Genomic DNA, 13,566 nt, shown 5'->3' with positions numbered 1-13,566 from the left:
CATATAATAGTGGGTTTTGAAATGTTTTTTAACCAGTTCCGCTAAAACTTCATGACTTGTTAACATCACCCAATATTTTAACCAACTGCACAAATACTCAATATAATTTAGATGCCGTTGTCAATGGAGGTGTCCCACGTATCTTTATATTTTAAATATTTTATTGAGTAATCAAATGGATTAGGCAGCAGGCAAAGCCTATATAAACCCTCTCCAAAAAACAAAGTCAAGAAGTGGTGTTATAAAATCATAGAATATAGTATAAGAATGTGGGGGAATAAGCCGAGGCAAAAAACCACATAGGTCCATTAAAAGAACTAACATTTTTTTTTCTAACAAATTTCACTTTTGTTACATTTATTAAACATTTGTAATCATATACATTCAGTGTTGCCATAACCCACAAAAAGTAACTTCACATTTAATTGTTATTAAGACAACAAAATATCTATATGCTTATTTGGCAACAAATAAGGAATAAGGAATCATTCTTTGAGTATTATGAGGTGATAATTTCGGTCGGGGCGTGATCAAATCCAATAAAGCCCGAAGGGCTTTATGATAGATTTGATCACACCCCGACCGAAACTATCAACTCATAATATTCAAAGAATGATTCCTTATTACTTATATTTATATAATTTTAAGCCATCGTACCATAATGTATTTAAATGATAGATAAGCAAACCCCGCTGGCGCCTCGATTTGGCGTCATTTGTATTATGGGTTATATAGTACAAATTCGATACGTAGTGTTATCACAGGCGAAGACACTGGAAAATGTAAATATAATGATATAGAAATCGGATGTTCAAAATATATTTTTTCATAGAGTGGGTCATCGTACCAGTTTTTAAAGAACGAATAATGATAACACATATTAACGTCTATCTTTTTCGATTTTCCAAAAAATGGTACGAAAACCCACTCTATTGTAAAAAGTAAGTTTTCTTCTTTTAATTTTTAAGATTGGTCTTTAAATGGCTAAGTCCAGTTGTTTGCGTAATACTGATAACAATACAATCAGCTATATTATACACTCTAAACATTTGCAGAATTTATTGTCGTGGAAAATGATCAAATTTTGTTTCCTTATTTTTGATGCTATTTTTGGTACAAAATTTATAGTTTTTAACTTACCTCGCACCGACCGACCATTACCGGAAAACGTTGATTTGAGTTCTCCTTTCGTGACGTTCCATATGATGACGTCACCGGACGTATCGCCTGCTGCTAATGTCAACGTGTAGGGATTTACTACAACGTCATGGTGTGTGTCCTCGGGTTTCCATTTGACCTAAAGAGAGTCAATCACTTAACCAGCATTTGTATTTAAAATTTAGATAACGTGGTACAGTGTACTTTCGCGTCAGTATTATTATTAGTAACTATCAACCCAGATCAACGTCATGGTCGTCGGATTGGGGGGGGGGGGGGGGGGCGGTGGGTAGTGCACGGTCTGTCCACAAGCACATGTGAGCTCAACGTCATATAGTCATCAGATGGTAAATAGTGTTACACATTGGCTGTGTATTACAGTTCTCAGTTCGATCAATTGGCACTTAATTCAAACTTCTACGCAAATATCTTGGAGATTTTAACCAACAGTTTACACCATGATAAAGATATTAAAACCAGTTTTACTATAGGCTTCTGAAATTTGGGGAACAATAAAAATACAAAATACATGTACACGTACATGTACAAAGGTCAATTTATACCGTGCTGTATTTATTTTCGAATGCTATTCAGACTTTCTATTATTACGTGTATGTTAATTTTGTTCCATAATTTACCTTTGTATGCCTGTTGGGACCAAAATTGGAAGAAATAAATCACATTTACTTACTATGGATATAAAATTGTTACCACAGTAACATGTGGATGCAAGGTCAAGGTCGACACCATTATGGTCACTGAAATCTGAGCTCTCGACTTTTTGCGTGTAGTGCATCAAATATCATGAATTGAGTGTTTATAATTGTTCCATGGACTTTTAAGTGTTTTTGGAGTGTTCTTTCGAAAACGTGAGTCAATATTAGTTAGCCTTTCTTGACTTTTTCATTCTGTGAACATTGTATGTCTGTAAAGATCTGTAAAGATTGACATCTACTCACGATCAGTATCAACATGCCGGAACACAAAAACGAAAACAGGTTTAGATTTGTAAGTCCAGCAAACCCAGCCAAAAAAAAGAAACCGAACGACTCCTTAGGATCTGTATCTGATGCAGACAGTGACATTTCTGTCCTCAGCAACATATTAGAGAATGCGTCAAGCAGTGAAGAAAGCTTGCGCAGGGTCACCAGTGTTATACTTGGAAATACACTTATCAAAAACGCTCTGGCGATGGAGCTTGTTCCTGAAATTGACCGAATGAGAGCTGAAATAAAAGACCTGCATCGCCAAATTGACGATCTATCTCAGTATTCCAGAAAAAATTGTCTAAAATTTTCTGGCATTGCAGAAAGCCCACACAACTCAAAAGGAGACCCAGAAAACACAGACCAATTGATCCTCAACCTATGTAATAAAGTAATCCTGAAGTCCACTGGCACCACCCTCAACCCATGGACCATCAGTAACTCACATCGCCTTGGGCCAAAGCCACGCTCCCGCAACGACCCACCGAGAGACATCATCGTAAAGTTCGTGCGGTACCGTGACCGTGCCCTCGTGTATGGCAATAAAAAAAATCTCAAGAACTACAACAACAACCCCTCTAGTGGATATAAGGTTTTCGTCAATGAGGCACTGACCAAGACTCGCGCCAAGATGTTCTCGCGTCTGCGTAAGTGCAAAAGAGATGGTCTAATTGACTCGTGTTGGACATATGAGGGAAATATTTTCGTCAAAAAAACGCAAGGTGGTCCCAAATCATTGATCCGAAGTGATGATGACGTGCTGTCTATTGAACTTCGTGGTGAACAGCGTACACAGATCCTGGAAACTTCGGAAGTGTAACCACTATTCCTTGTCAGCTGATTATCAGCTGTTTAAATCCTAATGTCAAGGCCATTCTCAAACTCTTTCGTTTCACATTGTATAGGTAAACGATACGATGTCATTTCCATTACACGCAAACATTCCTACATGCTTCTATCATTGCTATTTTGTCATGTATATATGTTCATTTTTCTTTGTTTAATTTTTTCTCCCAATTTTTCCATTCCGGAATTTGTTGCTCTTTGTTGGTACCGGTTCCTATATTTTCTGTCTTATGTATACATCCGACTACTACTTGTGTCCATGGCCATGCTGAATAATATGTTCACCATTGTTTTTGATACTTTTGATTGAAAAAAACTTAATTTATTCTAGGCCATGGACATTTATTATTACAAGGTATGTTCAGCTTTTCTTGATATGTTCTAAATACGACGCAAGCTACGGCGTTATTGTAGAATTATTATTAATTCTTGGAGGTGTTGAAAAAAACCCTGGCCCTAGCTCAGATTTGCCCAATGTTAAACTTAGTTCTATTCGTATTGCACACAACAATGTATGTAGTTTATATCCAAAAGTGGACATTGTTACTGCTGAAATGTCTAATTTTGATGTTATATGTATAAGTGAAACACATCTTGATAACTCTATTTATAGTGACTCAATTGTAATTGATGGTTTTCACCCTCCTCTTAGGAAAGACAGAAATAGACGAGGAGGAGGTGTTGCAATATACATTTCAAGTTATTTATCTTTTATTGAACGAACTGATTTATCAACCCCTGGTTTAGAAATTCTATGGGCTGAAATTAATGTTAATTGTAAAAAACTTCTTGTTGGTGTTTTGTACCGACCACCAAGTGCCCTGGCAGATTATTGGAACCTTTTTTGTTCAAATCTTGAAAAAGTAGCACAATGTGAGTTACCAGTGTTTTTATTAGGAGATTTCAATGTCAATGTCTTGAGTGATCAAGGTTCTAATTTTCGACAAATGGTGCAAAGACTTGGTCTTGATAATTTAATTCATGATGTCACAAATTTTACAGTTAGTACTGGTACCTGTATTGACCTTATCCTTACCAACAACTCTAGTCTAGTTATAGATTCATTTATTCTTCCACCATTTTGCAGTACTCATTCGACAATAGGCACCGAGATCAAATTTCAATCATTCAAGCAATATGCATACAAGCGCACAGTGAGGGATTATAAATATGCTAATTACAATGCAATTAATGAAGACATTAGACAAGTTAATTGGGAGGAAGATGTCTTCCAAGGGGAAAACATTGATGACATATACAAATCTTTTTTAGATAAAACCAATGAATGCATTAATAAGCACATACCATCAAAAATTATTACAGTTCGTCCTAGAGATAAAGCATTTATGAATAATACAATTCGCAAATTAATGAGGAAAAGAAATCGTATGCATCACAAAGCTGTTAAAACTCAAAATCCTGTTCACTGGGGAAATTATAGATACCTAAGAAATAGAGTCATAGATGAAATTAGGCGTTCTAGAGATAATTACAATAAAAAACTTACAGCACAGATTGATAAAACAATACCCCCTGGCAAATGGTGGAGGATTATTAAATCTTTGACTAAACTAAATAATAGCCATAAACCACTACCCCCTCTTAAAGCAGCTGGTCAAACTCTGTTTCATCCAGTTGACAAAGCTGATGCATTTAACAAGTATTTTGCTGAAATCTCATCCTTGCCTGTAGAGCCTCAGCTCCCTGACCCTCCGTTACATGGACCTGGGCCACCGAACCATATGAACAATCTTATAATCTCTGACCAAGAGGTATTGGATCAAATTCATATTTTAAATGTAAACAAACCCTCGGGTCAAGATGGTATATCACCCCTTATCATAAAAAATATATCTTTATCTATTGTTAAACCCCTTACAAAACTATTTAACCTTTCCCTATGCTTGGGTAAACTCCCTAGCATGTGGAAAATTTCCCATATAACACCGGTATACAAAAATAAGGGTTGTGCGCAAGAAGTTAATAATTACAGACCCATATCTATTACTTCAATACTGTGCAAGATCCTTGAAAAAATTATCTTTAAACATATTCACAACTATCTCTTTGAAAATAAAATTATTTACAAATACCAGTCTGGGTTTCAACCTGGAGATTCTACAACTTACCAATTAGTTGAAATTTATAATACTATCATATCCAGTCTTGATAAAGGTAAAGATGTGAGATTTGTTTTTTGCGATATCAGTAAAGCCTTTGACAGGGTATGGCACAAAGGTGTATTATATAAATTAAAACTATATGGCATTTGCAATCAAATTACTAACTGGGTTGAGAACTATTTAGTAGAAAGGAAGCAAAAAGTCTTTTTGGATGGTTTTTCCTCATCACTCAGACATACTACCTCAGGTGTTCCCCAAGGATCTGTTCTTGGTCCATTTTTATTTTTATTATATATTAATGACATGTCTTATGATATATCAAACAATCTTCGTCTTTTTGCTGATGACACTTCTATATATGTTATTGTTGACAATGACACACATGCTGTAACAAATTCACTTGTTTCTGATCTTGACAAAATATGTAAATGGTCTGACATATGGGCAGTTGATTTTAATCCCAGTAAAACCAAAAACCTTGATTTCAGTAGAAAAAATATATCTCATCCCCCTGTGCAGTTTGGTGTCCATGGTCCATTTGTACAAAAAGTTGATAGTCACATCCATCTTGGAGTAAATCTCCAATATGATGGAGGTTGGAAACAACATATTAATTCTATTCATGAAAAAGCTTGTATAAGGTTAAACCTATTGAAACTTGTTTAATATAAGCTATGTAGATGCTCTCTAAAAAAAATATATTTTTCATTTATAAGACCAGTTTTAGAATATGCTGATATAGTTTGGGATAATTGTTATGATAGAGAAGTTAAACTTCTAGAAGATATCCAAGTAACTGCTGCAAGGATTATATCAGGTCTTAGAAGTAACTCATCCAGGTCAGCTCTATATGATGAATTGGGTATTGATCTACTATCAGATAGAAGGAAGGTTCATAAACTCACATTATTTTATAAAATGGTCCATGGTCTTACTCCCAAATATCTACAGGATTTACTTATGCCATGTACACCGCAAAATAATTACTCACTAAGACACCAAGATGATTTTAAATTTGTTATACCCCAGATAAAAACAACTGCCTTTATGAACAGCTGTCTACCTTCATCTATAAAATTATGGAATGAATTACCTCTTCACATTAGAATTTTACCAACTGAGTCTTCATTCAAAACAGCCATAAAAAACATATTCTTTAGAAAGCCAAACAAACTTTATGACTTTGGAAACAGAAAAGCAAATATTATACATTGTCAGATAAGAAATAATGCAAGCAATTTAAATGCTGACCTATTCAATCATTTTTTGTGTGAAAATTCTATTTGTGATATGTGTGGTTATGTATCTGAAAATGCTTATCATTATTTTTTTGTCTGTCCACATTATGATGCACAGAGGCAAGTTTTTATACAGTCAATAAGTAATTTACACTTAGATATCCCCATCTCTCTGGACTTATTATTATATGGGGACAGTAGTTTGCCTTATAACGAAAATGTTGCTATATTTAAGATTGTACATGATTATATATTAGCTACCAAAAGATTTAAGTTTTAATGCATTATTCACAGTGTCACTCAAACAGCTGAATTGCTAGCTTTCTACAACTATTTTTCATTTTGTACATAAATAATACCCGGTACCAAGCATTTTGATTCCACTTATTTTTTTTATTTATTTTTTTTTTCCTTTATTTTTCTCTACTATTGTTACATTGTACCATCAATGTTTGTCAAATTGACTGTTAAAGGAGAGGGCTCAAATAGGCAGATTGCCTGCTGCCCAATCCTATTATGTGATATTTTTACATAATAAAATATTGTTTAAACAACATGTGATAAACGAGTGGACAAAGTAGCTTTTAGGATGTACAGTGGTAAACAAAATACCTGTTAAATCAACCTTAGGAATTTTTATTATGTCATTTCAAGTCATTAACTAACCTTTGAGTAACGAAAACAAACTAAAAGCTTTAGCTTCAGAATCTTATTCAATTTAATGATTTTCCTAATATTTGTAAATTCAGATTTCTTTTTTCCAGTAGATTTGAACAGCATAAAACTGACCAAGAGCAAAGTTGTTACTGTAAAGTGCATTATTTCCTAGTAATTAATGAAAATTATATACCCCTGTATAATTACAGGATGTATGTGGTTAATTGTTTACAGGGTAAGTAAGAGACCCTTGTTGCAACCACTATTGAAATAAAACCACTATTGAAATAAATTATTTCAATAGTGGTTGGGAATGTATTTCATTAGAAAAATCACCTTGCAACCACTATTGAAATAAAACCACTATTGAAATAAATTATTTCAATAGTGGTTGGGGACGCATTTCATTAGAAAAATCACTTTGCAACCACTATTGAATACAACCACTATTGAAGTGATGATTTTAATAGAGGTTGGGGATGTATTTCATGATAAAAACTACTTTACAGACACCATAAAAGTTCAACTACTATTTAATTTATTTTTTTAATCGTAGATGGGGATAAATTACTTTATAAATATAACTATGTAATCACTATTGTAACACATTTGGAAAGAAAGAAGTTGTATATCATATTTGCTAACTATTTTGAAATCTAACGAATAATATCAAATACATAATTATGTAACAATTTTCACTGCTACGTAGAAGTAAATAACCAATTATCGCAGATAAACATGCATATACATTTGTTTTTATCTAACAAACAATTCAAATACACAATTAAGGTACTAAACTATTTTATGGTACTAGTAATCAAGACTATGATATAATTGTACTTATTTTAGGATTTGCTCTGTTGTGCAGAAATAACCAATCCTCGCAGATCAACATATAGAATTGTTAACATATTTTTTTTTACCTTACTCTTTCTATAGATATATCATGTTTTATGGAAATTGGAAATTATTTGTACTAGAAGACAACGTTGTAAATTGCCAGAACTTCTATTCAAAACCCCTTGATATTAAAAAGTAATTTAAATATCATTATAGATTTATGTCATAATGAATATCACTATTAAGATAAATAATTTTAATAATGGTTGGAGATGTACTTCATTTAGACCAATATTGAATGAAATGAATTATTTCAATAGTGGTTGGATATGCGTTTTATCATAACCACTATTGAAATAAATTATTTCAATACTTTTTATAGTGGTTAGGCATGCATTTCATTACAATCCCTATTGATATAATTTATTTCAATTGTAGTTAAGGATACGGATCATTACAACCATTATTGAAATAAAATATTTCAAAAGTGGTAGGATGTTATTTTAATGCCTATTATTCCGACTGTGCACAACACTTTTTGTTCCAGATAACAGGTGGTATGGGAAACATGACCATATAGAGGTAAATCAAAGAACGTCATGATAAAAAAGGAATTCACCACCTCATAAGACATACTTCTTTTCTTAAGAAACTACCCTAGCAGAAAGGAAAGTGTTACCAACAGACATACTAATAGACATAAAACTGAAATGCATCATCAACCACTTTTGAAATACTTTATTTCAATAGTGGTTGACATGGAAGGTATCCCAAACCACTATTGAAATAAATTATTTCAATAGTGGTTGAAATGAATCGCATCCTTAACCACTATTGAAATAATATATTTCAATAGTGGTCGTAGTGAAGTACACTTCTAACCGCTATTGAAATAATTTACATTAATATTGTTATTTATAATAATATTTATCAACAAATAATTAATCAATATACAGGGGGTTTGAATAGAAGTTATGGCAATTCATAAAATGTTCACTATTGTAAAAAATAACATACATTATCATAGGACATGCTATGTATGTAGAACGAGAAATGTAAAGACAAAAATATAAATTTTTAAAGTAATATTGATAAAGAAAGTCATTCTAAGCTACGATTAGAAAAATATTTTTAATAGTAGTTGTACTTCAACAGTGTCTGTAAATTGATTTTCAAAATGGAATACATCCCGGAACACGATTTAAATATTTTATTTCAATGGTGGTTGTATTTTAATAGTGGTTGTAAAGTTATTCTTCAAATGAAATACATTCCCAACCACTATTGAAATAATTTATTTCAATAGTGGTTACAAAGTGATTTTACTAATGAAATGCATTACCAACCACTATTGAAATAATTTATTTCAATAGTGGTTTTATTTCAATAGTGGTTGCAACAGTAGGGTGGACGTCATGTATTTTTGTTTAGTGAAAAATATGTGCCCGAGGGTGTCTGTAAAAAACATATAGGTCTATACTCACGCAAGTGACGTTTTCTTTGTGGATACCAAGAACTTGAGTAACCTTGAACAAAAAGTAAATGTCTTCTCTATTCTTATCAAAATGAATTTTCATTGAGTCAATAATTTTTTTTCAGTACGGCACTGTTACCTGTGAAGAAGCTAGATCCGCCACCACTACGTAACGATGTGATCCGTACCCCACTAGTCCGCACCAGCCCCTGTGTCAAATTCAGTAAACATAATATCAGTCACTGTATACTACTATATCATAAAATAACTGATTTGAACATATTTTTTATTGTACAAAAATTACAACAGGGATTGTTGATATTTTAAGCAACTGCACAACAATTCAATATAATTTAGATGCCGTTGTCAACTGAGGTGTCCCATGTATCTTTATAAAGATTCCTCAAAAAAGCCCCAAAATGGTTACTTTGCTCACAAGTAGCAAAATTGTTTTACTATAGTAGTGGAAAAAGTAGTAAATGTTTGCGTACACAAAATTTCTACTAAAAATATTAGGGATGTCAAATCGGTCAATTTTTAGTACTCGGTTACTCGGACGTTTTTCCGATCGAGTACCCGGGTACTCGGTAAAAGTGTAAATATGAACAAGTACATTGACGGTATGTTGTAGTTTGGTGCAACGATGGACATCAGTTTTTTAAAGCCTTTGCCTTCGACCATTTGTAACGGCATGTAATCAAACACAACCATATCAACAATCGCACGTGTAATATCATCTGTCTCTTTTCCCGAGAATTTACGGCTTCTTTGAGAATTGACAAAATTTGTCATTCCCCCCGTATAGGATAAGTTTACTTCGCACAGCTGACATTTTACGTTAACTTTAATTTTTTTAAATCTTCAGTTCTTTTAAAATATTTCCAGACTTTTGAAGTCGGTGGCGGCATTTTAGGTCTGTTCAATTTCTCTACTGTGTGCTATCTAATTTATATAATAGACTATATAAACGATGTTCAGTGAAAACAAATCATTAAAGTAAGCCAAGAAATAAGGGTAGAAGAAAGCCAAAGGTGAGAAAAGCTAGGTAACAGGTGCTTGGTCACGATAATTACTGTATAAACACTGCCACAGGCGATAAAGGTCATTTAGCATATTTAGAGGCGTAGGAATCCTAATTACTGTATGTACAAGTGCAATGGACATTTTAAGTTTTAAAACCGATGTTTTAATGTATTATTAAATCAACTTAGAAACATTAAAAAATATACATCCGAGTAACCGAGTACCGATTTTAGTATTAAATACGGTTAACCGGGTACTCGTTGACATCCCTAAAAAATATCTTTGGTCAGTAAATTGCTTTGTTCCTCAGAACTCCGCCTTTTCCTCTCAGTAATTGGTTTAGATTCATAGATAGGCGGGACCTCGGAGTGTTTGGCAGCTTTGATGCCACACAGGTAAGCTTGAACCCTAAAAATTCGAGCAGAGCGTGCATTGGCGCGAAAACCAATTTGTTATAAAAAGAACTACATGCAAAACTAAAGAGGATTTCGCCTGAATGCGGGAAGGAACGTGGACGCTTGATAGAGGTACATGTAAGACTATGCTTTGATAAAGTAAAATTATAATATTGATAATTTATTCAAGCTTTTTAGGGTACCTTTTTAATTTGACATGGGTAAATACAAGTCTATAGTATTGGTATGAATTGAATGATTTTGAAGAAATTCCACAATGTAATAAAGTTATGTTCTATAGATGTAAATTTTTCCGATACAATTTTTTTGGTCTGTATGGTTAGTTTGTAACTTAGTACACGACATGGAATTTGAACAGAAGTGTTTATTTTTTATAGATGAAGTTTATCCTGACGACTTTTCTGGCTCTGGTCGTGGTTTCGGCCATATTTGCTCAGACCGGAAATGATATTGCCGACCAAGGACTCGCGGCCGGAACGGAACTGGCGCAAGCAATCGCCGACAAAAACTTCGCAGGAACTATGGGTAAACTCGCAACGAAGGTGGGTCCGTACTTGGGAATGATGGGACCAGTGATTGGAATCCTCTTCTCCCTCGTGGGGGCAGGTCAAGATTCGGCCGAGCTGCAGTTCATGAGAAACATGTTGGCCAAAATCGAAAACCGGTTCGACCAAGTAGACCAGCGACTGGATGACATTGCACGCAAAATCGACTGGAACGCTGTTCGAATCCAGTTCTTCTCATTCGAAAAGAAAATTCTCCCCATGAAAATAGAACTAGACAAGTTCTTCAACGCCTCCAACAATGACGAGTTGACCAGTTTTCAAAACACGTTTACAAACATGTATGAATGTGTGTATGAGAACAGTGGCCAAATGCTGTATAACCACATCATATCGGGAGAGTCCACCTTCTCAAGTAATCTTCTTCTGGAGGCCATGCGCGCCAACGAATACGACCGCAAGGAAATTCAAGTGTTCATGTTGGGCCTCACAAAACTCATTCTTGTGGGGAGTCAAATCGAAATGGCATACTACAAACTCAAGCATCCGTCTTCTCTGGACAAACTAAAAACGAAATGGTCCGCTCAGATGATCAAACTAAGCCAGGCCATGAACGCAGCCGACAGGGAGGTTATGGGAAAATACAGGGATGTCGCCATGAAAGACGCCAAGAGGATTTTAACATTCAACAAAGGCGCCAAAAACCAGGACGTGTCGAAAGCAGTGTACAGTAAGCTGAGCACAAAGTTTTACTGGAGAAACTGGTTTGTGGCTGTGTACGACGCCATTGGAGGTGACAATAATCATCAGGTGTGGGTGTGTAATGGTGGCATCTCCCTCCGACAAGACGGATTCAATTTGTTAGTGGCAAGCAATTCGGAAAATACAGCAGCACTGAACCAAAACACGGCTAAAGGGATTATCAATGGCGCAACTATGGTGAAAAAAGGATGGTGGTTCAATAAAAGAAACCTGAATGCCAAGGAAATTTTCGATGGGGTTTCCACAGTCAGAAGCTGCAGCAAGTACTCCGGATTTGGTGTGATCAAATCAAATGCAAATTTCCACGCTCAAGCTGAAAGTTCCCGACTTGTAACCAGCAACAGAGGATCTTACTTGTTTTTCTTGTTCCATTAAAGGTACAATGAAGCGCATTGAAGTGGTAAAAAGTTTGCGTTTGAATGGAATGTTCTAAACTTTGTATCGAACGAAAATTAATACATATGACACGCCCATTTCAATGTTTTGAAGTGTATTTTAATATTATAAAGATGATTTCATAAACAACATAAAAGACACAAATATGCAATGGGGAGTATTTTTCCACAAGGAAATTCAAAGTGCGTGCATGTTAAAACCGTCTAAAAAAAATATGGAAACGGTACGTCCAAGAAGGTACATATACATTGTAACGAATGCTATTTTTCTTTGTTTCAAAAGAAATGGGCGTGACTTATGTAACAATTGACATTCATTACAAAGTTAAGAACATTCCATTCGAACGAATAATTTTACCACTTCAATGCGCTTCATTGTATCTGATGTTCGAATTTCGTTTTGAATAAAAAGTGCTCACTACTAAATGTTGTGTAATGTTATTTTAGACAAACTCGGTAATCGCCAATGTTGACGGTATGACGGCCAGTTCGATATGTATACGACTGATTATTAGATATCTATTGCATCTTTTAAATTTGTTAATTAAATATACAATTTCATCGCCATTTCTTGCCCCCAAAAATGTTGCATCGTACAACTCCGTAATAGTGCAAGTACTAATACGGGAGCGATTTACTCACACGACGATTTTGGCTCAAAATGACAAAGTTCTCATTTCTTAGCTGGACTCGAACATTGTAGTTTTGTGGAAAATAAATCAATCCAAAGGTATAAATTACAAGAGTTTGTCCCAAAATAGCGAAGACACGGGGGGACATAACGTGCCACAAATAATTTGCATTAAAATTCTGTTTTGTTATCCGAGTACGAGATTGGATGAGTAAAATGAAAACGTAATTGATCATTAATTCGACATGCGGCGCAATTTCAAACAAATAGATAAAATCAACACAAAGAAATTGAAATATCAAGAAAGAGTACCTTTTTTGATTAAAAAAAATCCCAATAAGAATGCAATTAAAGAATCTGGGGGAATAAGACGAGGCAAAAAACCACATAGGTTCATTAAAAAAAAAAAATTTATTTCTAGCAAACACTTTCGTTACATTTATTAAACATTCATATGTGATAATATACATTCAGTGCTGCCATAACCAACAAAAAGTAACTTTACATTTTATTG

At 34.2% G+C, this 13,566-nt stretch overlaps 1 protein-coding gene and 1 long non-coding RNA gene across 3 annotated transcripts; one reads left to right on the top strand and one right to left on the bottom strand.

Annotated features, from left to right (window-relative positions):
* Window positions 1–205: 205 nt before the first annotated feature.
* LOC136270805 (uncharacterized) lies at window positions 206–9,595 on the bottom strand. Its single transcript, XR_010708665.1, has 3 exons — window positions 9,462–9,595; window positions 9,333–9,374; window positions 206–1,297 (listed from the first exon to the last, which is right to left on the bottom strand). It is a non-coding gene; the product is annotated as an uncharacterized lncRNA (long non-coding RNA).
* Window positions 9,596–10,713: 1,118 nt separating this feature from the next.
* On the top strand, window positions 10,714–12,847 carry LOC105322086 (cephalotoxin-like protein). Of its 2 annotated transcripts, none has more exons than XM_034471654.2 (2): window positions 10,714–10,872; window positions 11,139–12,847. In XM_034471654.2, the coding sequence occupies exon 2, from the start codon at window positions 11,139–11,141 to the stop codon at window positions 12,399–12,401; it is 1,263 nt and encodes a 420-aa protein (XP_034327545.2). In that variant the 5' UTR covers window positions 10,714–10,872; the 3' UTR covers window positions 12,402–12,847. The 2 variants fall into 2 exon arrangements, with proteins under 2 accessions (XP_034327545.2, XP_011418919.3); XM_011420617.4 differs by having other exon boundaries at window positions 10,776–10,878.
* The last annotated feature ends 719 nt before the right edge of the window (window positions 12,848–13,566 follow it).

This window comes from Magallana gigas, chromosome 8 (assembly GCF_963853765.1).
Source record: "Magallana gigas chromosome 8, xbMagGiga1.1, whole genome shotgun sequence".
NCBI lineage: Eukaryota > Metazoa > Mollusca > Bivalvia > Ostreida > Ostreidae > Magallana > Magallana gigas.
Note: the sequence above shows the minus strand (reverse complement) of the source record. Positions and strands in the feature narration are given on the sequence as shown.